Source organism: Triticum urartu, chromosome 7, assembly GCF_003073215.2.
Source record: "Triticum urartu cultivar G1812 chromosome 7, Tu2.1, whole genome shotgun sequence".
Classification (NCBI taxonomy): Eukaryota; Viridiplantae; Streptophyta; class Magnoliopsida; order Poales; family Poaceae; genus Triticum; species Triticum urartu.
The window spans coordinates 502400844-502428271 of NC_053028.1; the positions used below are offsets into that span (position 1 = coordinate 502400844).

At 47.8% G+C, this 27428-nt stretch overlaps 1 protein-coding gene across 1 annotated transcript; it reads right to left on the reverse strand.

The window, feature by feature from the left end:
- Positions 1-4572: 4572 nt before the first annotated feature.
- LOC125519454 (CBL-interacting protein kinase 25-like) lies at positions 4573-6299 on the reverse strand. Its single transcript, XM_048684258.1, has one exon. It carries the CDS (start codon positions 6219-6221, stop codon positions 4758-4760), a length of 1464 nt encoding a protein of 487 aa, XP_048540215.1. The 5' UTR covers positions 6222-6299; the 3' UTR covers positions 4573-4757.
- Between the last annotated feature and the right edge of the window lie 21129 nt (positions 6300-27428).

Here is a 27428-nt window from a genome sequence, read left to right on the forward strand (position 1 = left end):
GTCAATGAAGCTCCGGAGTAGATTCTACTGGAATTTAGTCTATTTTTGGGCCAAGCCAATTGCATTTTTGGAATTCCTAATAAATCCTAGAGACCTACTTAGCCAATTAATGCAAGGCAAGAGGTGGACTAAAATTTAGTCGCATACTGCTCATCTAGTAGGAGTTAGACCTCCTTATAAGAGAGGTTGTTTCCCCACATGTATGGGGATGAGAACAAGAGAGACACTCACGCACGCTCCTCTTCCGCCGCCCGTCTCGCCATGCCTCGTCACGACGCGCCGCGAGTTGCAGGAATTGACTGAGCCATTGTCTAAATTTTTGCCACGACTGGTATACGAAAGGTCACACGGGACCTCAAAAGTTTTGTTGTAGTGGAGATTAAATACGAACGCTGCACCCTTCGGTTGCTACCTATTTGCTTCGTCTCCCTCTTTTGCTATGCCTCCCGTCATTGCCTCCTTCTCCTGTGCCTGTAACAGAGAGGTCGCTCCTTTCTAGAGAGACACATCAAAACATCATCTTCCTCTCACCACCGAGTTACAAACTCTAAGTTGCTAGGTTCTTCCCCATCCCGGCTTGCGGCGTGCACCACTGGTGGGGACAGTAGGTCTCTGAAACCCCGCCACTTCGAGTCCTGTACAGAGAAGGGTGATAAAGTTTTTGGGGAGCACTCTGCGCGACTACTGACTTCTTCACCACGGAAGCCACGAACGCCGACGACCGGTTCCAAACGACGACTTCTTCCCCGACGTCGACAACCTCTTCGATGACATGGACAGCAACGACGCCAACGCTAACCCCAATGCTACAGCCGCAGCTCAGTACGTCTTCGTGTTCTTTCTGTTTGACATCCTGCAGCGGTTTCTTGTTCTGGTTTCTGTTCTACATATGTTATGTTCATATTCACTACTTCAGATGCTATTTGCATACTCTTTGTCGGATTGCATGACTTGTCTTATCTCTGCTATGCTAGTCATGTTTTATCTACTATTTCTGTTAATAAAATCATATGGTAAATTGCTCATATTTCCAACAGATTCATCTCAAGCGGTGAGGTTAGAATTTCTCATCATGTGACAAGATTTCGTGTGAGCTGGTTCAGATCAATTCAAGGGTTCAACAATAATGACTGCGGCTCTAGGACACTAGTCTTTAGAGGCACGTGCACCAAGACTTCCCGACTATCATCTACAAGGTCAAGCCGGCTCCGATAGGAGTGACGACAAGAGCGTGTCGGCGGCTCATTTTGGTGACCCTAATGGTTGTTCGGTGGTCTCGAAATCTTAATTTAATTTTTATTATGTTTGAGATGTTTTGTACTTGAATAATAGATCTGGATCCTTTGCGCAAAAAAGACACAAATAATTTTTATATTTCTATGCATATAGAAGCACTTTTTACTGAAAAATGGCACTTTTTAGTTTTATGAAGTACTAGTACTTAACCATTATCGGTAAACTCAATTACAAAACGGCAGTCTCCGGCCCAGGGGATCTCTTTGGGTCGAGACACATATTTGGTGCAAACAGAGTAAATGTTCTGCATGAGTTGTACACTAAATTACTAACACACCAAAGTACCGAGCTTCATTAGATCATTTCTCTTTTTCACGGGGAAGCTACATGAGCTATCTAAGAGTAAAATGTTCTGCGTGATTTGTACATTTATAGATGAAAGTTTGCTTCATGTAAGCATCCACCAACATAGCCTCTTGCGCCTTAGATGTTCCTTTTTGAAAAGAAAAACGGATTCAAGTCGCCTTCGTCACATCGTTACATAGCATGGCCACGCATCAGTATCGGTGAGAGCTTAATAGAACAAAGTGCCTGATCATGAAGGCAACCAGCCACCTGTGCTTCGGCCTTCAGGGTTAACACTTGTGTTCTACTGATGGCAGAAAATATTTCATCCTCCATGTAACCATGTTGCTTCCTCCTCATACTTATGCAGGGGAGCAATTATACACCTAGTGCTTGCGCTGCAGCCTGCAGAGATGTACACATGACAGGTACTCTACGTGGCCCAATCGAGCCCTTGATGAAACTGAACCAAATCAGTTGTTATAAAACTTACTAGCAATTTGCAAAGAGAAACACCAAAAATTACGCAAAGCTGATGCGCATGATTCTGATGGAGCTGTACTGTGCTCTCAACCACCGAATGATACAGGGGAAGCAGGACAGGCCTTCTATGATTGCTTAAACATTTGTCTGCTTGTGTGGTACTGGACGGCTAGAATTAGAAGAGGGTTCACTAGTTGTGCATTGCATATACGAACAACGACAACACTACAGTACTGGAACCATTATTGATCATAGTGGGGCCGATTAAAAAGGGGGAAATATCTTGGGAACACTGATTGTCTCGGCATGACGAAAGATATGTTAGTTTTTTCACGTACTGTTAGAGGCTGGTTACATATTTCAGGCCATCATGAAACAAGCAGTTTGGAGAAATTACGATGATCAAAAAGTTGAACTTTGCTTTTTACCAACTCAAGGACTCTTGAGTGATGGAAGTTGAGCAACTATCTAATAAAACAGTTCAGGCTATCTATATTCTGAAGCAGAACGACCATTGTGGTGCCTTTCATTTCCTTTACCCGAATTAACTATTTTCAGAGACGACGCTCATGTTGTTGAACTAGGAGCTTCTAAACTGTCTTAACCATGTGTTATCTTGTTATTATGTAACCATCAACAAGGAGCAGAGATGCTTAGCAAATATAATAAGAGAAAATGAACATACTTGTTTCTACACACAGTCCTTCTCACTGGCCGTAGCAGGTGTTGTCTTTCATGTAAGCCACATGATTCAGTGGTTTTACAACGCCCATGGGTGCCCGTAGCTGTCAATCACGTGAGCCTTCTCTGATCTGTATCTGGAAAACAATGGAAAAGAAGTATGGAATGGTCCAAATGGATTAGCATATGCCTTTCAATGCAGAAACTGATGTTTAACAAAAGTTGGCATAAAGTTGATTCAGAAAGGAAAATTTAATGTCAGCTGCAAATCATCAATGAAGTACTCACTCTGAATGTGATTGAGACATGTAAATTGGCCTCTCCATTATGATTTTGCCCCCAACATAAGGTACGTTGTACTCCTTAAGACTTGTATTGAAGTACCCAATAAGATCAGCCACCAGATTACTATTAAAAAAAATCTTCATAAAAGTATACGAAGGGCTACCATGTCTTTAAAAAAAACATTTGCATTAAGATGGATGAAGGCTCATATTCATTCAATATGCCATGTACTCCCCACCGTTCGTTAGGAGTGCCCGGGTACCGTTAAAAACCTATTAAACGACTGAAAAAATGCACAGCAGATGCCATGTCAGCTTTTGATTAAGTTAATTGAGACACGTCAGCAACTATGATTTAAAAAGTGATTGATGTTGAGCAAATATAGGATACAAGATACTCTTACTTCGTTATTCCGAATCAGAAACCCACTAGGATGCTGATAGGCGTGTATAGTTTAAGAAATTGCTCGGACATGTGGCTCATCACAGGCGAAGACCCACCACCATTTTGGTTGTTGAACACTCTGAATCATTATGTGGCTCTCAGTGTTCATGCTGTGCTGGTACTTGTAATCTTCCCATATAATTGAGTAAAGAAGTGGCTAATCTACAGCAAGAGTATCAGTAGTTTAGTTCTAGTCTAGCAACCATGCATGTGTCCAGATTACTACCAGGTCTTGGAAGAAAATAGTAAACAAGTAATAGCAAGTATAAAATTCATGAACGGACACTGTTGTTTTGTCTGAAGTAACATGTTGCTGTTTTGACGAGTTGTCGATATCAGCAAAGGACCACTGTCATTTGGCAGCAAGTTGAAGAGAACAAAGAATGGTTCAGCTTGAATGGCCGCAAGTGTATGGTTTACTGGACAATAACACTAATGGACAGCGCGGCCATCATGAAAAGATTGCAGAGAGGTTATGGATTCACCTTTCACGGATGAGAACAAAAAGAGCAGTATATCGATAGCTGCAAGGTAGCTAATGTCCAAAGACAAAAATCTCTGGCACATATCCCATGGTGCTATGGTATGCTGCTTGTGATTCCCCTCTAGACAGGGCACACATGTTAGTATCAACTCGTATCATTTTCTCGCCCTTTTCCCCTTTTTGTCAGAAACATGTGCCCTCCAAAAGGGGAAGATGGTTGTTCAACTTTGCACTCAATTTTCCTCACAAGGGCATCTCCCTGCCATAGATTTTTAAGAGATCATGTGAGAAGATCCCAACATTGGTGGCCATTTTGACATTCCACATTCTCACCTGAGGAAGATATTTATCAAACTACCTTGAGTGCTAGGAAAGGACATGTGATTCCAAGATTGAAACTCCATGCCAACAAGATCCATAGTTAAGCATGTCCCGTGACTACATGTTATGATAAGACAATCATTCACATATCAGGGGACTACGGAAAGATGCCATATTGATGCTTCTTAACCAGTCTCATCTCAATATTATGAGATGAATTATGTGTAGATGTTTCAATACCAAATCAACCTCAAAATTAACTTCGCTATAGAAAACAGTCTATAAAAATTTAATTAGCAACAAGCAATATTTTTTCTAATGTGCAGAATACACAACACTTGGAACTCAATGTCGATACATCGGTGATCCACCACTAACACTGTTTAGTCCTGAACTGAACTACTAAACAATGAGAAAAACAAAGTGAAGATACTTTTAAATCAAGCCCTGCTGCTTTTCACCCACATTCTCTAAAATTTCACGCAACATTCAGCGTTGGAGGAAGGCCATCCTCGGGCAGGCCATCCACAAGACCTCGAAGGCCGGGCTTGAGCTCACTGCCGCAGAATTGACGGTATTCAGCGGTGTCTCCGGCTTTCTTGCATACCTGAACCATGACGAGCTCCGGCGTGAGCTGGAATATCTTGGTGGATATGGCCAGCGCGCCCTTGTGGCCATTCCTCGTCGCCTCGAAGCTCACCTGGCAATCCTTGGTGCGCGCCGTGAAGCTAACTTGCCCGGCGATCTCCTCCAGCTTCTTGATGATGGTGTTCACTGGCGCGCTGGACACGAAACGCAACTGCTCGCCGCGCTCCTCGAACAGCCCGGACAGATCGAAGCTTGGCGAGGAGGCGATAATGTCGAACGCGTTCATACTCTTGATCCGTCTTATACGCGGCTCAGGGGCACGGGCTGCAGCAATGTGCATCTTCTCCAGATTTACAAGCGACGGTGCTGAAACCGAGGTGTGCATGCCGCCGCCATCGCCATGAGCCACCGGAGAGGAAGAGCCGGAGGATGATGAAGACATGGCAGTCTCGTCCTCGGAGTCAGAGTCACAGAGATCAGGCTCTTCGGAGCCATCAAGGCTGCGCAGGCAGTCCTTGTTGTCGATATAGAAACTTATTTCCTTGAAGCCCTTCTTGAACCAATCTGTTTCCTTGATTTGCAGTAGTGTGATCCGGTGCGCTGGGTTTGGTTGGAGGAGGCGGCGTACTATGCGTACCAGTTCGGGGCTGAAGGTGCGTGGGCAGCGGTAGTCACCGCGGCAGATTGTCCTGTATAGCGTGATGAAGTCGTCGTCGCGGAAGGGCTTGCGGCCGGCGGCGAGCACGAAGAGGACGATGCCGCAGGACCAGGCGTCCGCCTTGGCACCATCGTAGCCCCGGCGCGCGAACACCTCCGGAGGGACGTACAGGGGCGTGCCGCAGACGGTGTGGAGGAGCGCCTCCCGGCGAGCCGTGTCGGCGTGGGCGGACAGCCCGAAGTCGGCGACCTTGAGATTGCCGTGCTCGTCGACGAGGAGGTTGTCGGGCTTGATGTCGCGATGGTACACGCCCTGCGCGTGGCAGAAGGTGAGTGCCGAGACGAGCTGCTGGAAGATGCGGCGCGTCTCGTCCTCCTTGAGGCCGCCGTTGGCGGGGATGTGGCGGTAGAGCGGGCCACCGCGGACGTACTCCATGACGACGAAGATACGGGACTTGCACGCCATCACCTTGTGCAGCTGCACGATGTTGGGGTGCCGCAGCCGGCGCATCACGGCGATCTCGCGCTTGATCTGTTGAACGGCGCCCAACTTGATGAGCTTCTCCTTGTCCATCACCTTGATTGCCACCTCCTCCTTCGTATCCATGTGCCGCGCCAGGTAGACCTTGGCGAAATTACCCTCGCCGAGCAGCTTCACCTGCTCGTAGCGGGCAGGGAGCTTTGGCCGATCCCCCATGGCGCCGTCGCCGCTTCTTGGGCGGGCGTTCGAAGTTTTCTGTCCTGGAGTATTTGGGTGGAGGCGAGTAGAGGATTGGGGGATCCGCCGAACTAAATAGGAAGTCTTTAGGGCTGACCGGTTTACTGGGGAAAAAATCAGTCCAAGCCTCAGTACACCTCCCACGCAGGCCCCTGTGCGGGATTTCTTAGATCGCTCTCTGGCACGAATCTCGAGGAAACTGGCATATTCTATTCCACCTAGGGAATTCCATGAGGCTACACGAGAGTTGTTTGTGTATGCAGGGCGCTGATAAGAATTTGAGTGTGTTTGCCCCTAGGTTTGTTTTGATTCTTTGCACCGCTCCAAACTACCTACAATTCTAAGATAATCTAATATAACCGGGACGACTGTATACAACAAGCTAAAATTGAACGAGAAGAAACACATTGCTTGGAGATGACGAGGTCCTCTTGCACGAACAAATCATGAAGGAATGGAGAATGCCGGCTCAGGAGAAGAAAAGACCGACGTCGATGAAAAGGTACACCATCACCAAATTATGGGCCCTATGCAACACAACCATCCTGATCCATCGTCGAAGAAGGCCACTGCCTCCTCGCCTGGCTCGAAAGGCGATGCACCGTCATAGATGGACATGTTCACCCTAGAACCTGGACGAGTGTCGCCGAAAGGCAGCCATAGGAGAGGAACAAGGCACATTTGACATGTCATCGACTACTCCACCTAAAGCAGATTACCGCTGATGCCAATGGACCGGGCACTCGAAAGAGAAAGTTGTCGGATTGGACGAAGAAGGATAATAGCTTGGGTCCATGAAAAGCATTAAGATCTAAAGGGGTAGTGTTGATACGTCTTCAATGTATCTATAATTTTTTATTATTCAATGCTATCATAGCATCAATCTTGGATATTTTATATACATTTTCAAGCAATTATATATCATTTCTTGAGACTAACCTATTAACTTAGTGCCCAGTGTCAGTTGTTGTTCTTTGCTTGTTTTTGGTTTTTTAGAATATCAGTACCAAACGAAATCCAAATGCCAAGAAACTTTTTGAAGATTTTTTTTCTGACAATAAGAGACCCTGGAAGCTTCGGGAGGGGACGAGAAGATGGAGCAGTGGCCCACGAGGCACCAGGGGCGCGCCCTGGTGGTTTGTGGGGCCCACGTGGCTCCGTTTGACCTAACTCCGCCTCTATAAATTCTCTAAAATCTAGAAACCAATAGGGGAGTCCACGAAATACTTTTTCCGCCGCCGCAAGTTCCTATTCTTGACAAATCCCATCTGGAGGACTTTTCCGGCACTCTGCCAGAGGGGGATTCGATAACGAAGGGGCTCTACATCATCCTTGTTGCCCTTCCGATGATGTATGAGTAGTATACCACAGACCTACGTGTCCGTAGTTAGTAACTAGATGGCGTCTTCTATCTATTTAATCTTCAATACAATGTTCTCCTCGATGTTCTAGGAGTTCTATCCGATGTAATCATTTTTTGCGGTGTGTTTGTTGTTTGAATTTAGTATACTTTGGGCCGCCCCAATAGCAATTTCAGAAATTCCTAATAAATCCTAGAGGCCCACTCAGCCCATTCGTGCAATGCAAGAGGTGCCACCAAAGTTTAGACCCACATTGCTAGTTTGGTGGGAGTTGGACCTCCTTATTAGGGAGGTTGTTTCCCCACATGTATGAGCATGAGAGCAAGAGGGACATTCACGCGCGCTTCTCCTCCGCCGCCCGCCTCGTCACGACGAGCTGCAGGTTGCGGGAATGAGCTGAGCCGATGTCTAAATTTTTGCCCCGCACGACGGGTATACGAAAGGTCACTCGGGATCTAGAAAGTTTTGTTGTAGTTGATATTGAATACAAATACTGACCCTTCGGCTGCTGCCTATTCGTTTAGTATCCCTCCTTTGCTTTAGCTCCCGTCGCAGGCTATTCGCCTCTTTCTCCTATGCCTATAAAAGGGAGGTCGCTCCTCTCTAGAGACACACACTAGAAGACCATCTCCTCTCGCCACTGAGTTCCAATCTTTGAGCTACTGCTACGATCTTCCCCATCCCGGCTCGCGGCGTGCACTGCTGGTTGGGACAGTAGACCCCGCCTCTTTGAGTCCTATAGCGCTCTGCGCGACTACTGACCGGTTCATCACGAATGCTCCGGACACCGATGACCACTTCCCCAACGACGACTTCTTCCCCGACGCCAACAACCTCTTCGACAACATGGATGGCAACGACACCGACCCCAAGACCGGTGTTCTGCTGCTGTTTCGTATGTCTTCGTGTTCTCTCTATTTAAGTTCATGCCTCAGTTTCTTACTCTAGCCTTTCTTATACTAGCATATGTTCTATTCTAGTTCACATGTGAAGATGATGTGTTTCATCCCTACTATTACAGTCATGTTTTATTTACTATTTATGTTAATAAAATCATATGGTAAATTGCTCATATTTCCAACAATCCAAAAACCTTATCATAGGCAATTTACCCAGAGTGGTTTTGCTGCTTCCATGAGGCCTCCTATGTTTGAGGGTATCCACAATAAGAGGTGGCGCGTGACCACTAGTAGAAAAAGGGTCAAATGTGAAGCACATTAGTGCCGGTTTGAATTTGAGCCGGCACTGATGTGTCCATTAGTGCCGGTTCCAACGGCTAGGCGGCCAGACATCATTAGTACCGGTTCGTGATGAACCTTTAGCACCGGTTCGTGCCACGAACTGGTACTAAAGTGAGTGGTGGCAGGATGTTGTCAGTCCGGGGCCCCTCCAGCATCTTTAGTACCGGGTCGTATCACGAACCGGTACTAAAGGTCGTCCTACATAGACCCTTCGTCCACCCGAGCTCGCTCTGTTCTTCCCCTTTCCCCTCTCCTCTCTGTTCTTTTCCCTCTTCCTCTCAAGCTCATCACACATTTTGCCCAAAATTTGTCAAGATTTGAAGGCCCCCATCCATTCAAATGATCACAAAGGTTAGCAACTTTGTCCCTTCATCTCTCATTGCTAGATTAGCTCGTGCAATGCTTTATATAATGATTGATTTTTGAGTTTAGTAATTTGGGAGGAATTATATATATGTGCTAGTATTTGATTTATATGCAATTTGAGGTCAAAAATAACACTTAGTTTGCATATGTAGGTGTGGTTTACTTAGTGCCTTCTAAATCTCTGTCGTAACCACCGTCGATCGCCCGCAACGTCCCGTCGCCGGCACCACCTTGTGGTGAGCCTCTTGTTCATGAAGTTTTATATAAAAAATTGATGTTTGTGTGATTTGGATATATAGTTACTTGTATAATTATCTTACCCATACGTTGTTTGTTATACATAGTGCCATGGTTTTGATATCCGTCCCCGTCGGCCCTCGTCCGGATTATGATTCGGATGTGGTATATTCTCTTTTAAAACTATTCATTGCATTTCGTGTTTATGACAAATTATGCCCATCAAGTTGACATAGATATTTGTATGTAGGAGGTAGTTGAACCGGAAATTCCAACCGACCCTATTGTCGAGAGGTTAAATTTAGTTGAAAGAGAAAACGAGGATTTGAAGGAAAAATTGAAAAGAATTGAGGGGGAGAAGATGGAATTGGAGTTGCATGTTGCCGATGTCGTCGATGATCACAAGATTAAGATGGATAAAATGCGCTTGAAGATTAGAAAGATTAGAAAATATGCCATTCATAGTGAGGCTTGGTATCATTATGCTGTTGGATCAATTGTTACCTTAGTTGCGATCTTGATCGCATTTGTTGTTGCATTTAAATTCTTTAGCTAGAGAGTTATTTGTTTGTTGCATTTAAGTGTTGTATGATCTTTATGTATGAAATTTATGTATTGTATTAATTTGGTGTTTTTGGTGCTGTGTATTGAAGATGAGCCGGCAATGGATGTACGATGACTGATGCTCTCCTGAGTTCATTAATGGCGTGCGTACTTTTCTGCTTGCGGCTGAGGCAAACAAGCGGGCGGATGGTTTTATGCCTTGTCCATGTGCTGGCTGTAAGAATGGCCACAATTACTCTATGTCAAGAACCATTCACGTCCACCTGTTTGAGTCTGGTTTCATGCCCCACTATAATGTTTGGACCAAGCATGGATAAAGAGGGGTTATGATGGAAGACAATGAAGAAGAAGAGGATGACGACAGCTATCCTGGCCATGGGTTCCCTGAATACGATGACACAACAATGAGGGAAGAAGTTGAGCCGGTAATGCGGGAAGAAGCTGAGCCAGCAATGCGGGAAGAAGCTGAAGAAGAGGCATCGGATGAGCCCGTTGATGATCTAGGTCGAGCCATTGCTGATGCAAAGAGAAACTGCGCAAGTGATTTGGAGAAGAAGAAGTTGCAGCGCATGTTAGAGGATCACAAAAAATTATTGTACCCGAATTGCGTAGGTGCAAGAAAAAGCTGGGCACCACACTGGAATTGCTACAATGGAAGGCAGAGAATGGTGTATCTGACAAGGGATTTGGAAAGTTGCTGGTGATGATGAAGAATATGCTTCCAAAGGACAACGAATTGCCCGAGAGTACGTACGAAGCAAAGAAGGATGTCTGCCCTCTAGGGTTAGAGGTGCAGAAGATACATGCATGCCCTAATGATTGCATCCTCTACCACGGTGAGTATGAGGGTTTGAACACTTGCCCGGTATGCGGTGCATTGCGCTATAAGATCAGTCGCGATGACCCTGGTGATGTCGAGGGCGAGCGCCCCAGGAAGAAGATTCCTGCCAAGGTGATGTGGTATGCTCCTATAATACCACGGTTGAAACGTTTGTTCCAAAACAAAGAGCATGCCAAGGCGATGCGATGGCACAGAGAAGACCGTAAGAAAGACGGGAAGTTGAGAGTACACGCTGACGGGTCGCAGTGGAGAAAAATCGAAAGAAAGTACGGGAAGGAGTTTGCAGATGACGCAAGGAACGTATGGTTTGGTCTAAGCGCAGATGGCATTAATCCTTTTGGGGAGCAGAGCAGCAACCATAGCACCTAGCCTGTGACTCTATGTTTGTATAACCTTCCTCCTTGGTTGTGCATGAAGCGGAAGTTCATTATGATGCCAGTGCTCATCCAAGGCCCTAAGCAACCCGCAATGACATTGATGTGTACCTAAGGCCATTAGTTGAAGAACTCTTACAACTGTGGAATGGAACAGGTGTACGTGCGTGGGATGAGCACATGGGGGAATAATCGCGGCCCATGAAAATGAGGAGGTCATTGAGTTTTGTATTGACTTTATTCCTGACCTTAAGCTGATTGGTGTTCCTGAATCATGGCATAAGGGCAGTCTGGATGGAAAAGGCACGCTAGGAGGGGAACAAATAATATGTATGGACGAACATTCTCTCACTGAAGCACACTATACAGTTCTACAGGATTCCGCCTTGGTGGCTCCGTATATGGATGAACACAAGAATTTTCTACGCTCCAAACACCCGGAGCGGTCTGATGACTGGATTACAGGTGAACAAACCAGGAGTTTCGCCCGCTGGTTGCAGAAAAAGTTTCACACCCAAAGATTTGGGATGTGATCGGCTTCATTATCATCACTTTCTTCTGTGTTTCACACCCAGGAGGGAATCTCTGTAATAGTTAGGGTAGCTAGTTATGTGTTTTGGCATTTGAAACGCGAAGAAATTTTATGTGCAAACAAATTCTTTCATGCATTTACTGATTTTTTCAGCTAAATGACCCTGAAATTGAAAAGCATTTCAAATGAACTCAGAAAAGGTTGAAAGTTGGCATGGTATCATAATTTCACCCACATAGCATGTGCAAAAAAGTAGAGAGGGTTACCGCAAAAACTGGATGCACTTCGTGTACAAAATGGACAATCTCTTTCGAAGTATCAGGGTTTCGGACGAAAACTCATCCGTTACAAAAGGCATTTCATTTTTTAAATAACCTAAGCATTACCAAATTGAATATAATGATAAAACACACTAATATTAAACATAAGAAAAAAGAATCACTGAAAAATCTATTTTCAAAGTTAAGTTATTCACAAACTAGTGATTCACACAAATTTCAAATAATTCAAAATTTAAACTACTCAAATTTGTAAACTACCGGTACTAACAGAAAGTTTGTAATTTTTTGTACCTAAAGCAAAAATATTCACAAAGAAACTCTAAATACAGCGAAAAACAACTAAAAATAAATAAAACAAAAATAAATAAAGCAAAAAATATAAGAAAAAAATCCCACCTACTGCGCCACAGCAGCCTGCATACGACTAGAAACCCAATCTGTTGTTGGGCCAGGATGCAGGCCCGCAAAGGCCCAATAGGCCCACAGGGCAGCACAGAACATTTATGCCCAGTAGGCCTACTTTGGAGAGGAGCTCGAGGGAGCTACCGCACTGGGGCTTATAAACCAGTGCGGACGCCCCTCGGCTAGCGAGGTGGGACTAAACATGACGCACCGCACCTGCGCCAGTGCACCCCCTTTAGTACCGGGTGGTGGCTCAAACCGGTACTAAAGGGGGGTCTTTAGTACCAGTTGGAGCCACCACCCGGTACTAAAGGGGTGCCGTTCCCGCCGCTTGGCCTGGCCAAAACAGACCTTTAGTACCGGTTGGTGGCTCCAACCGGTACTAAAGGTTGTTCTATATAAGAAAACACTTCAAAAAAATTGTCAGTTTCTCATCTCTCCCACTGCTTCTTTCTCCTCTTCCCCGTCACCGCCGCCCCTCGTCGCTGCCCCCGTCACCGTCCCCGTCGCCGTCGCCGTCCGTCGCCGTCGTCGTCGCCGTCCCCGTCCCCGTCGTCCCCATCGCCGCACCGCGCCCCGTCGCTGCGCCCCGCCCCGTCCTCCCGTCGTCCCCGCCCGTCCCCGTCCCCGTCGTCGCCGCCCCGTCCCCGTTGTCGGTGTCAAAACCGGCGGATCTCGGGTAGGGGGTCCCGAACTGTGCGTCTAGGCCGGATGGTAACAGGAGACTGGGGACACTTTGTTTTACCCAGGTTCGGGCCCTCTCGATGGAGGTAAAACCCTACTCCTGCTTGATTAATATTGAAGATATGGGTAGTACAAGAGTAGATCTACCATGAGATCAAGGAGGCTAAACCCTAAAAGCTAGCCTATGGTATGATTGTGTATGGAGTTGATTGCCTACGGACTACAACCCTCCGGTTTATATAGACACCGGATAGGGTTAGGGTTACACAGAGTCGGTTACAATGGTAGGAGATCTTGAGTATCCGCATTGCCAAGCTTGCCTTCCACGCCAAGGAAAGTCCCATCCGGACACGGGACGAAGTCTTCAATCTTGTATCTTCATAGTCCAGGAGTCCGGCCGAAGGTATAGTCCGGCTACCCGAACACCCCCTAATCCAGGACTCCCTCAGTAGCCCCTGAACCAGGCTTCAATGATGACAAGTCCGGCGCGCAAATTGTCTTCGGCATTGCAAGGCGGGTTCCTCCTCCAAGTCCTTCGTAGAAGATTGTAAACACTAATAGTAGTGTCCGGCTCTGTAAAATAAGTTTCCACATATTGCCATAGAGAGAATAATATTAACACAAATCAAATCTGCTGACGTATTCTGCAGTGCGCCATCACACTACAGCCAAGTCTTTTACACGAATTGTTTTTACTTTTCCACCTCAGCATGTTTTGCGAGGCGGTTTCCTTGGCACGTCTTGTTAAAGCAGAGATCGTGTCCCCTTTACTTACGGGATTCTCATCAATACGGACGTGGGTAACCCAATCGTGCCCGTTAGCATGTTTTCTCGATTAAAGGCGAGTCCTAATCGGTTACGGGGAGGGCTCCTGGTATTCGACCTCTTATAAAGAGACCAAGGCCTTACCCTTTTTTTCAATCTCAAAACGAGTTCGCCCGTCGCCTCGAGTTCCATCACCCTAGGCTTCAGATTCCAGGCGCTTCGGACTTTCGACAATGTCCGGTTCCGACCTTCAAGGCCGATGGATGCCTTCCTCCGTCACGGAGGAGGACGTGCTAAAGTTGAGAGAGGCTAAGTTCTTGACCGCCGAAATTCCGCATAGGTTGCCTGCTCAAGGGCAGGCTATTCCCAGTCCCCAGCCCGGTGAGAGCGTAGTGTTCATGTCTCACTTCCTTCGGGGGTTAGGCTTCCCGATGGATCCCTTCGTGAGGGGGCTGCTGTTTTACTACGGGCTGGAATTTCATGACTTAGCTCCAGAGTCCATCCTCCACATTTCCTCATTCATCATTGTGTGCGAAGCGTTCCTCCGCGTTACTCCTCACTTCGGTTTATGGCTCAAGACTTTTGGAGTGGAGCCGAAGATGATCGAGGGATGGCACACAGAGTGCGGAGGTGCTGTCATCAGTAAGAATGCTAATGCTCCATGGCCCGAGGGCTTCTTTCAAGAGGAGCTCGGCTTGTGGCAACGAGAATGGTTCTATATCACCGCTCCCAGGAGCGCCAAGTGGGCGGCGCCTCCTGCCTTTCGCTCGGGTCCCCCATCACGGCTAGCGTCATGGGTCAACAAAGGATTGGATTGGGGTTTGCCCAAAAACGTGCCCCTGTTACAGGGCCGAATTAAAGATCTCTTGGAAGGAGACCTTAGTTTGGTCAAGGTGATGCAGATCATGCTGATTCGCCGAATATTGCCCGGCAAACGTCGCCCCCTTCGCCTGTGGGAGTTTAATCCAGAGGGGCCGCGAGCTCTCCAAAATTTTATGGGCGCAACGCCCGCGGAGATGTATAAACTGTTCTTCGGATCACAAGAGATGTGTCCGGATTCAACCGAGGACGCAGGCTTAAGCTGCAATCGCCCGGATACTCAAGTAAGCAACCTTGTGCCCGGACCTTCTATCCGTATAATCGTCATAAACTTGCCCCTAAAAGAGCCGTCTTTTTGAACAGGAGTGGACAGCGAAGGCGAAGCTGATCAGGTGTCCGGCTCCCCTTCCTGAAACCAGGCCGGATCCTGTGCTAGTCAGGATGCTGGAGATAATGCCTTTGGAGAGGGAGGACAAGGAAGCTACGGCCTCCTCGAAGGAGGCTGCTCCGAAGGGAGGAACCGACAATTCCTCTCCTAAGGGGAAGAAGAGAGCCGCCTCTGACGACCCGGAAACCATCGCCTCAAAACGGGGGAGAAAATCCTCGTCAGAGGGTCCGACGCCAGGGAGTTCCTTGGCCGGGCTACGCCCTCAAGGGGATCAGCCCTCCAGCGAGCCGTAAGTGGAGAAAAGATTTTCCTTTTGAGGGATGAGAGAAATCCTTGATTTTATATCTGAGAAGATTAACCGAAATTTTACCTTGTAGATCGGACCTTAGTCCTTCGCAGCAGAGCTCGTCTTCGGGGGACCTTCTTCCGGAAATGATGGAGAGCGGAACGCCTCCCTCTGCCGTGCCGCCCAGCGAGGCGGGCGACCCTGAGGTGTCGTCGCGGAGGGTTTCTCTGAATCCGGCAGGGATGGGAGGTGGCAGTGCGGCCCCCCGAAGTCCTCCGCGTCCGGTCTTCGAAAGAGGCCATAGGACAAGTCTGGCACCGTCTGGTGCTCGGCCGGAAGAACTAAAGATTCTGCTGGGGTGAGCTTCTATCTCAGAAGAGCACCGTGCCTTGATGGGCACGGTGATTGAAAGGATTTCATCCGCAGAAAGCGGATTGCATGAGGCTGTCAAAAGTTTACTGACAGGTTTTGAGGTACGTTAGATAATGTACACTTTTGTCAGTTGCGCATAAATAAGATGCGCCCTGTGTAGATAGTAGCCCCTGAGACTCTGCGTGTTGTCAAGAAATGACGGCACGTAGAGGATCATAATCCCAGGTCTAAGATGTCGCCTTTGAATGTAGGTGGCGAGGTGTCCGGAATCAAACCGAACTGATGATGTTGCCGAACTAAAGCGGCAACTGGACGTGGTAGATGCCGTCATTGCGCTTGTCAACAAGCGGCTTGATGAGGCTCAAGGTATGTAATTCTTCGGGCGGCATCAGGTAAGAGGAGCTTCATGCCAGTGTCTTACAATGTGTGTGCTTGACGCAGATGGTACGGCCGCCGTGGAAAATCTTAGGGCAGAACTTGCCCGAGCGAAGGAGCAAGCCAGAAAAAGCGATGCGGCTGCCAAGAAGGCCCTTGAAGAGCTGAGAGCCGAACAGGCTGCTCACTGCCGAAGCAGAGAAGAGATGGCCGAGAAGTTAAAGAGCGCTGCAGACTGTTGCCAACTTCTTGAGAAAGAAGATCGGGCGAGACAGACGGACTTAGAGAAGGCCGTTGCCGATGCTAAGGACGCTCGCTCTGCGATGAGAGCTGAGAAAGAGGAGTTGCGTCAGGCCGAACAGATTGCGGCTGGAAAGCCCTTTATGCTGCGGAGGAAGGTTTGTTATCCAAAGTTTGCTCCGTTGGACTGGATGTGGAGTGTGGAGGACACCTATCTGGATTTGGCAGCAAGTGCTGCTGATGCGACTGAACACTTTCGAGATCTGGAAGACCGCGAAGTGGAAAAGCTTTTTTGGTCACAGTTCCATAATCCAGAGCGTCCACTGTCAGTGACGATCGCCTGGCTCAATGGGCCGAGCTGAATAGATTGTCCGGACTCGCCATGAAGTACGTCATGGGTCATCTGTGGCCTGGGAGATCGGAGCCGAAGAGTTATTTCAGCTTGGTGCAGCAATTCCTTGACGCGGTGCCGCGTATTAATGCAATGAAGAGGTCAGCATGCATAGAGGGCGCAAGGATGGCTCTTGCCCATGTTAAGACATACTGGGCAGGAATGGAGACCACCGTTGTTGCATCCCGATATTCGGACAAAAGCCGAGTACCTTCCGAGCACTATTTTCAGGAAGTCCTTGAAGGCGCTCGTGTAATAGAGATGCAGTGCTCGAAAAATGCTATGTTATGATAGCATATGCAACTGAAAAGTAGTATTTTGATAAACTGTAGTGGCCTTTTTTATACTTGTGCCTTCAAGTATTGTGAACACCTTCTATGCGGCCGTTTTAAGATATATATATATATACAGAATCTGAAAGATGGCAGTCGTTGGCTTCAGCCCCCACGCACATAGTGCGGGGGTGCTCGCAGAAGATGCATTTTCACACTTAACCCAATGTCTTGGTCCTACAAAGGAGGTGATAGCGCAGCGGGCCAGGCAACCAGACTATAATTCTTTAACACTTTCACTTAGCCTTAGGGGTTTGACAATGAGACTCTTTAGGTAGCTCCTTTGTGGCAACTGCACTCGTCCGAATTCGGGGCGCGTATGTGCCTGACCGGGAAGCGGTCCTTCGTTAAAGCGGAGGAATCCGATAGATTCCGATAGGTCATCGAGTGGCTGACCAGTCTCACGCTACATCATGACAGTCAGTTTTCGGCTTTCTCTACTGAGGTGCTCGCCCTGGCTGAACCGAGGGCACAATCGTAGTAGTTCTCCTCGTGCTACCTTAGCCGATAGAGCGGAACGTAAGGTAGCTGAACTCAGGAGCCGGGCAACCCAACATTTGACCAAAGACATGATTCGGAGCTGATGCATATAATGCCAAAACTCGCGACGCCGAACACTCCCTAAGGTGTTCGGTCTTTATGAGTGCGGGCGAAACAACACTCTTTATTAAAAAAGCCCCTAGTGTCCAGGTACGTGCAAAAAATATGACGTGGCCACATGCCAAGACGCCAGCCTCCTCCTTGGTTATAACAGAAAGGAAAAAACCAGGGGATGTGTAGCAACGAGAGACAGTAAAAAAGGTTTATGCAGGGTCTTAATCTAAAAAGAATCCTTTAGGACGGGTCCCTACTGCACGTCTGCGCCTGTGTCTCCGTTGTGTCGTATCCTGGACGGGCGTCGCATGACGTTCATCTGTAAAAGAGAGGAACTGAATTTAAAACAGGTCGCGCCGGAAAAGCTTAAAATAAGCAAAGTATAAAGTAAGATATATGAGATTGAGCTTTATTGTCTCTTATTGTATATGCATGGAGCCCCTAGTGCGGGGGTATATGGCTTCTAGGCCTGCATCAATGATGATTTTGCACAGAACTCGTATGTCCGTGTTCGTGGTCTTGAATGACCTATTTCGAAGTTTATTGGCCGGTGAGGCCATTTTGCCGTGGGGCTGTTAAAGCGGCCGCACAGTCCTCCGCTTGGGGAGGCACACTTTAGTGCTTCCCCTTCAAAGATATGATGCCTCGTGGACCGGGCATCTTGAGCGTAAGAGATGCATAATGCGGTATTGCGTTAAAGCGAGCGAAAGCTTCGCGTCCCAGTAGTGCTTGATAGCGACTTGAGAACGGGACGATATGGAAGGTCAGCTTTTCGCGGCGGAGGTTATCGGCAGAGCCGAATGTGACTGTGAGCCGGAGAAAACCCGTACAATGGGTGTCCGGACCAGGTATTACCCCTTGAAAGGAGGTTTTACTGCGGCGGATTCTTGCTGGGTTTATCCCCATGTGTTGGATTGTATCCTGATATATCAGGTTTAGTCCACTGCCGCCGTCCATAAGGACATTTGAAAACTTGAGTCCGCCAATTATTGGATCGAGTATCAAGGCAGTCCAGCCTACATTCTTGATATTCCTAGAATAATCTAGCTGATCGAAGATGATCGGTTTTGACAACCAATGGCAGGACCCTTTGGGCCATGTGGTGCGTACCTTTACGGGCGCCGCACGTTTTGTTATGTGAAGTGAGTTCACTGTTTTTACTTCTTGTGGGAAGTTCTTTTGTTTCCTGGTGCTCTGCTTTTGGGGTTCGTCCTCATCTTCGCTTGGCGTGTCTAGCCCCTTGTGTTCGGCATTGAGTCTGCCGGATTGTTTGAAAACCCAACAGTCCCTGTGGGTATGGTTAGCAGGCTTCCGGGGAGTACTGTGTATCTGACATATCCTGTCCAGGATTTTATTTAGGTTGGATGGATCGTCCCTGTTATCCTGGGGGGGGGCGATTTTTCCTGATTTTGTCGTGAGCCTTTGAATCCGGCATTGACTGCCGTGCTCTTCGGATTTTTGTCCTTAGTCCAGCGACGGTCCTTGTTGCGTCGCGGTTTTTCGTTTCCATCCCTAGTTTCGGATGTACTTGGATTGCTGGGGCTGCACCTTGCCAACCAGATGTCCTCCCCTGCACAAAAGCGGGTCATGAGGCTTGTTAGTGCGGCCATTGTTCTTGGCTTCTCTTGGCCGAGGTGTCTGGCGAGCCATTCGTCTCGGACATTATGCCTGAAAGCTGCTAAGGCTTCGGTGTCCGGACAGTCGACTATCTGATTCTTTTTAGTGAGGAATCTATTCCAGAACTGCCGAGCTGATTCTCCGGGTTGTTGAGTTATGTGACTAAGATCGTCTGCATCCGGGGGACGGACATAGGTCCCTTGAAAGTTTGCTCGGAAAGCATCCTCGAGCTCTTCCCAGCTTCCAATTGTGTTTTCTGGAAGGCTTTTAAGCCAATGCCGGGCTGGCCCTTTAAGCCTAAGGGGTAGATATTTTATGGCGTGGAGATCGTCTCCTCTAGCCATGTGTATGTGGAGGATATAATCCTCGATCCAGACTCTAGTGTCTGTTGTTCCATCATATGCCTCTATGTTTACGGGTTTGAATCCCTCTGGGAATTCATAGTCCAGGACCTCATCGGTGAAACATAGAGGGTGTGCGGCGCCCCTGTATCTGGGTGTGCCGGATTCTGATGATGGCTTCATAGCGTTGCTTACAAGAGCTTTCTTTCTTGGCCCGTAAATGGACCTGACTGGGCCATGGTGCGAATCCTTAAGAGGGTCGCATGCCGATTCAGGTGCGGCGCCGCTTGCCGCTTTATGGGGTCGTCTATCCGACCGTGTGGCTTTTTCATTTTTTGAATGCGAGGGCTCTAGGGCCTCTTCGTCGAATTCAGGCAGTAGCTTTCTTTTCGGATAGCTTTTAGTGCGGCGACTGTCGTCGTACTTATCTGTGGTATTGATTACTTTACTCCATCTGATCCGAAGTGCGTCTTCCGCTGTTTTTAGCTTCCGCTTCTGCTTCTTTAGGCTTCGTGCAGTTGCAACGAGCCTCTCGTGGAGATTCTTCTGCTCCGTAGGTTTATTCGGCGTGAGGTCGTTGTTTTCGCCGGAGGAGGGATGTTCGGTTTCTCTATCCGTGTTTCTTTGTTCGGACGGTTGCTCTAAGGCCTGCTCGTCGTCCACCGGCTCGTCCTGCTCTACGGCTGGGTTTTTGTCGAGGCGGAGCTTGGGTCGGCGTTTACACCGACGCTTTGATTGCTTTTCGGGGGGTCGATCTCTCGTCCCATCCCCTTTTTCCTCGTTGTCGCTTCCTTTAGGGGTGTCCACCATGAACACATCGTGAGATGAGGTGGCTGTCCAATGCCCTATGGGCGTTGGTTCGTCGGTATCTCCTGCATCGTCATCCATGTTGTTGATGTCTCCGGAGTCGAAGTTGGGCACGTCGTTTAAATTGTCGACAGTGGCTACCAAGTGGGTGGTGGGTGGGATTTGAATTTCTTCGTCGTCCGTATCCCATCCTCGCTGACCATAACCCGGCCAGGGCTCTCCTGATAAAGAGAGAGACTTTAGGGAATTCAGGATGTCGCCGAAGGGCGAGTGCTGAAAGATGTCCGCGGCGGTGAACTCCTTGATCGGCGCCCAACCGGATTCGATTGGCAGGGGCGCGGGGGGCTCAGAGTTCGGAGAGGGATCCGGCTCCTCGGAGTCACGGGCCATGCGGAGTGCGGGGCTGGAGTTCGGCTTGATCGCCTCTGAGATCGCAGCCCCTGAGGCAGCGTCCAACCGCTGATCCTCGATCGGCGCAGTAGGTTCCAAATCAATGGTCGAAACCGATGCGTGTGCGGCCTCCAAGGCGGTGTTCGGCGGCAGAGCTATATCGTGCCCATCGAGACAGTGCGGCACGCTTGGCTGTGGCTCGAATCCGTCGAAGATCAAGTCTCCATGGATGTCAGCCGTGTAGTTCAGGCTTCCAAACCTGACCTGATGGCCAGGGGCGTAGCTTCCGATCTGCTCAAGGTGGCCAAGCGAATTGGCCCGTAGTGCGAAGCCGCCGAAGATGAAGATCTGTCCGGGGAGGAAAGTCTCACCCCGGACCGCATCGTTGTTGAAGATCGAAGGAGCCATCGGGCCTAAAGGCGACGACACAGAGGATCTCTCAATGAAAGCACCAATGTCGGTGTCAAAACCGGCGGATCTCGTGTAGGGGGTCCCGAACTGTGCGTCTAGGCCGGATGGTAACAGGAGACTGGGGACACTTTGTTTTACCCAGGTTCGGGCCCTCTCGATGGAGGTAAAACCCTACTCCTGCTTGATTAATATTGAAGATATGGGTAGTACAAGAGTAGATCTACCACGAGATCAAGGAGGCTAAACCCTAGAAGCTAGCCTATGGTATGATTGTGTATGGAGTTGATTGCCTACGGACTACAACCCTCCGGTTTATATAGACATCGGATAGGGTTAGGGTTACACAGAGTCGGTTACAATGGTAGGAGATCTTGAATATCCGCATCGCCAAGCTTGCCTTCCACGCCAAGGAAAGTCCCATCCGGACACGGGACGAAGTCTTCAATCTTGTATCTTCATAGTCCAGGAGTCCGGCCGAAGGTATAGTCCGGCTACCCGAACACCCCCTAATCCAGGACTCCCTCACCCGTCACCGTCTCCGTCTCTGTCTCCGTCCCCATCGCCGCCCCCCGTCGTCGCGCCTCGCCGGTGAGCTCCTGCCCCGGCCGCCATGTACCACACACACACACATTGTTATAGAAATGTTAGCAATCTTTCTGTTTTTTAGTTATAGAATTATTAGAAATGTTAGTTATATAGAAATGTTTTTTAGTTATAGAAATATTAGAAATGTTAGTTATATAGAAATGTTAGTTATATTAGAAATGTTAGTTATATAGAAATGTTAGTTATATAGAAATGTTTTTTAGTTATAGAAATATTAGAAATGTTAGTTTTAGTTATAGAAATATTAGAAATGTTAGTTTTAGTTATAAAATTTAGAATTTGCATATATGAAATCACAATCCATCATTTAAAAAATGTTACTTTACTTTTGCGGCATATAGTATTTGTTGTCGACGATGCCCGGCCTGCATCCTCGTCGTCGACCCGTTCGCGACGACGTCCTGCTTCAGAGGACCCATGTCCGGGACTGGGCTCCGCCGGGCTGGCACTGGGAGGTGCTACCTTCAGGGGCGCGACGCTTGGTGAGGAACCCGGTCCCGGGTCCCGTCGTCGACCCTGATCTCCTTTGGTGGCGTTCGCGTGGGCCACTTTCGGTGCGGAGGGAGCCGGCCCTGCCGGAGGTGGTACATCGCCGTGTCAGGGAGGAGGACGAGCACGCCCATCGCTACATGGCTGCTATGGACGTCAGGTTCTCCAATACCTGGCAGGTTCTTTTGGGAGATCACCCGAGATATGATCCAGTGATGGTTCCTTCTCTTTGGGTGTCCACCGCCCGCACCTTAGGAACCGCGAGTGGCCTAGATTACTCTGTAGTATTCGATCTTTATTAGCTTGCTAGCTAGCTAGCTAGTGATGTATTCGATATTATATCTATTATTCGAGACGATGTATTCGAGATTATATCTATTATTCAAGACGATGTATTCGAGATTATATCTATTATTCGAGACGACGTATTCGAGATTATATTCGATGATGCTTATTATGTACTATGAGTGATTCCGTTTTTCCTTATTAATTGATTGCATCCATGCATTGTAATTTGAATATATTTCTTTTGGATTAGTTAAATAAAACCTATGGCGGACAATACCGGCAGAGAGGGAGAAGAGGCCCTGTTCAATATCATACGCAATCCTAGCGGGCCAGATGATGATCAGAATGAAGAAGATTATGACGGCTCCGAATATCTAAACAACACCGGGGAGGGTGATATGATATTCGATCGCGACGACTGAATTGATGAAGTCATTAACTATGAACATGACGAAGAAAATGTTGATCTTGAAACAACAAAGACCGGCGAGGTATATATATTTATATAAGCAGGCATCTGGTGATCATCACATGTTTTAAATGACTTGGAGATATATTAACAAATCGATCTTTCTTCTTTCAGCCATCCGGATCGAGCAAATCTTCAGGCAACAGGAAACGAGGCCCGAACAAAAACTTGAAGGAGGGCGTAAAGTACAATATCGAGGCCATCAAACCTAATGGCGAACCATTAGCGCCTAAGAAGATTGCGGACAAGTTCATTCGTCAGTGCGGAGTTCTTGTGAAGGACCAACTCCCGATCTCCCTTCAAGAATGGAGAGAGCCAGCAAAGCCACGTCCAGGAGTTACTTTTGTCGATGACAGACAAAAACTTCTGCTTTGAGAAATGCTCATGGAACATTTCACCCTACCAGATCATTTCACAGATGCAGATGTGGAGAAAGTCAAGGACGCTGCTCTTAGGAAGATGGCGGTTGCATTCAACAACCACAAGAATCATGAATGGGACAAGTACGTCAAGGGAGGAAGGAAGACTCAAGTGTTCGAGGGAACACTAGAGAAGCAAAGTGCTCATTGGGACGATTTCATGAAATTCAAGGATTCGAAATTATCTAAGGAACGGTCGAGAATAAACAAGGCCAAGTTCCATAAGCTGGGGCCAGGTGGCTATGCGGTGGGAATGCCTAAGTGGGATAAGTCTGAGAAAGAGATGGAGGATGCGGGTGTCACTCCAGAAACATTGAGCTGGCCCCCAGGTGCAGGACTTGGTTCTATGCACATGGGGGGAGTTGGACACGAAGACAGGCAAAGTTTTGAAGAAGGCATGTCTGGACGGAGCCGAAGATAAGCTACTTGTTGCAATAGAAGAGGCTCGATCGGGGGTGTTCCAGCCCAACAGAGAGAACGACGAGCTTACGCGTGCCCTGGGAAATCCTGAACACCTGGGAAGAACACGAGGCAAGGGCGCTATTCCGTGGTATGAGGGGTTTTTGGACTGGAACACCGACTACAGAACCCGTGCAAGAAAGAAGATTGCGGAGGAGAAGAAGAGGAAGATGGAGGAGGAGCAGAGGAAGCTGGACTATGAACGCCTTCAAGGCCTAGAATTAGCGCACGCGGACTTGGCAGTCAAATTCCAGCGGCAGGAGGAGCAGATCGACTCACTTAGCCAGCAAAGGGGGTCTCAGCAGCTGCAGCAGCTAGCGGATGATCCAGCATTTGATAGCACCGTCCCATCCATGCCGAGAAGCAGCGTGGGTTCCGCCCCGGGCGACGCATTGCTAGATAGCTACCCAGTGGATGACATCATGGAGAACACTAACTGCGAACTACACTTGAAAATGAAGAACATATCCATGAAGGTGGCGAACGCCGTTGCTTTTACAAATCCCCCCGAGGCAACCTTCCATTGCAACCCGATTCCAGCGGGCTATGTTCGTGTCTTGGTTGATGAGGTGGTGGACCAATATTCGGGGCTAGAGCTTGACATTCCTGGAGGTGACGAGGAGCACACACTGGGAGAGGCCAACCATCGTATCATCCTATGGAGAAAGGATTGCATCATCTTTCGAAGGCCACCGACACTGCGTCATCCGACTCCTCGTCGAAGTCCGCCACCGCGTCAGCAGACTCCCGCTCCTCCAAGTCCACCAACGCGTCAAGCCACTCCTCCTCCAAGTCCGGTATAGCTTCAGGCCACTCCTCCTTCTCCAAGTCCGGCAAAGCGTCAGACCACTCTTCCTCCAAGTCCGGCACAGCTTCAGGCCACTCCTCCTCCTCCAACTCAGCCACGTCAGCCGTCTTCGCCGCCTCAGCAATCACGGAAGAGAGCCGCCTCAGCTATGGTGCGTAGCGGTACAAGTCGAGGTAGTACTGGAGGTACAGGTGGAGGCAAGCGATTTCAATATGGTCCAAGCAGCCTCGCGCCTCTTCCGTAGAGGCCTTACGACAAGTCCGAGGAGGAAAACGCAGCCATATCGAAGGCCGAGGTGGAAGCCCATTTTGCACCGAAACCGCCACCGCCGCCAAGGGAGAAAGTGCCTGAGGAAAAGATTGACCACTTCATTCGTATGGCTAGAGCACCAGCTCCCAAGCTTGTTGACACAGACTATGAGCTCCACCTCAGGAAGTTAAATCGAGCACGTCTACAGAAAGAGGCGAGCTCGAGCTCGAGCAAATCAGCTGGCAAAACATGCGGTAAAACCGTTCCCCAGCTGGGAGAACAGGCGGCGCAATCAACCCCCCCGCTTGTTGTGCCAACAACACATGAGAGTACGCGTGCCCAATATTATTGTGGGCAAACGGTTAACGTTCCCGGGCTGGGCGATGTGGTAATAACCGAGGAGCAAATTGAGCAGGCTAAAAGCCTCATGATCACTGTTGGACAACTCCTCGATATCGGGCCCATGTCTCCGACTAGAGAGGAGGAAATAAAACGGAAATATGTCCAGGGCCAACCTTTGGTCGAGCTAGAAGAGGTCAAGAAGCTCCCAAAGAGAATGTATGAATTGCATCAATGGTACATGGACATTACCAAGATTTCCAATCGAGAGTCCCTCATGGTGAATGTCAAGAAGGATCATTACTACCATGAGAAAGCTGTGTCCGTTGAGTATTCAGAACTATTTCAGTTATACAATCAAGACGCACTCGACAAATCTATCGTCAGTTGCTATTGTCTGTAAGTGATTTCTTTCTGTAATTTAAGTCTCAAGCTACCTGTAGTGATCATTTTGATCAATCATTACCTGTAATTATCCTCACTATATTCTTTTCTATGGTATTATGCAGGATGAAGATTTATGAAATGAAAAAAGGTGGACGCTATGGCATTGGGTTCGTTGACCCAAATACCATTAATGAATACACATGGAAATTAGATCCATATTACGAAAAAAGTGTAGAGGAAAGCATGCTAGAGTTCTTCAAGCGCCTCAAATACAATGAAGATATACTACTTCCTTACAACTTCGAGTGAGTCACACTGTCTTCTACTACAAATTCTATTTTTGCCTACTAGCTAGCTAAATGTTTTTGCTTACATATGCCCGCTTAATTAAGACATGCAAACGTGTGTGCATGCAGATTTCACTGGATCTTGTTAATCATTAAAGTTGATGAAGGAACAGTTGAAGTACTAGACTCACTACTTAAGAAACCAACTGACTACACCATCGTGAAGGGAGTAGTCAACACGTAATTTCAATCATTATTAACTATATCTTGGCCTATTTAATTAGTTTGTCATTTCCTGATAACAACTATTTAATAACCCATTTATTCATTTTCTTTGTCGGCAGGCAGGGCTTGGGCAAAGTTCATCAGCGTCACTCCAGGCCAATGGAAACAAAATCTGAAATGGTATCGACCTATGGTAAGTAATTAAGTAGTACTAGCTAGCTGCGATCTCTTTAATTATCATGCTTGATTAATTATTATCTGATCAAATTCCATTCTTGTAAAGGCCCTGAAGCAGGCGTCGGGGAATAATTTGTGTGCATACTACGTTTGCGAGAACATTCGCATGATGGCGTCCGAAAGGAGCAGATCTCAAAGACAGGAGTGGGTACGTTTGTCAGAACACTATTCACAATTTTTACACCATTATCGATATCTAGTCACACAACTAATACACATGCATATTGATCTCCTTAACAGTTCAAAGAGGTGCGGGAGAAGCTCCTACCAGAGGACCGCATAGAAGCAATTCAAGAGGAAATAGCGGGATTTTTGCTCGACCAGGTCATAGATCCCAAAGGAGAATACTATTACCCGCTACCGCCCCCATGAACCACTTCCAATTGTTATCGTGCTCCGAAGGCACCAATTAGGCTAATGCCACTGGCTCCGAAGGCACCAATTAGGAGAAATTGTATATAGCTAGCTAATTGTATATATATATATACATGTGTGTATATATGTGTGAATTAATTAATGGTGGTTGTGAGACATTCGATGATATATATATATATATGATCGGTTCTACTAGAAATTCTATTTATATATATGCATAACGTGTACAATATGTAGTATCGTAAAATACCAGCAAACGAAAAAGAATTAAATGGAAAACACAAAATTAAATGAAAAAGAAATCATAAACCCAAAACCCCCCAACCTTTTAATACCGGTTGGTGTCACCAACCGGTACTAAAGGGCTCCCTGCCCCCGGAGCTGGCTCGTGCCACGTGGTTGCCCTTTAGCACCGGTTCGTGCTGAATCGGTACTAAAGGGGGGACCTTTAGTGCCCACACTTTAGTACCGGCACTAAAGGGCGTTATGAACCGGTGCTATTGCCCGGTTCTGCACTAGTGAACAGCAGTATTATGGT

Excerpts from the sequence above, each read along its gene's own strand:
- LOC125519454 (XM_048684258.1), bottom strand. The coding sequence starts at position 6,221 with ATGGGGGATCGGCCAAAGCTCCCTGCCCGCTACGAGCAGGTGAAGCTG.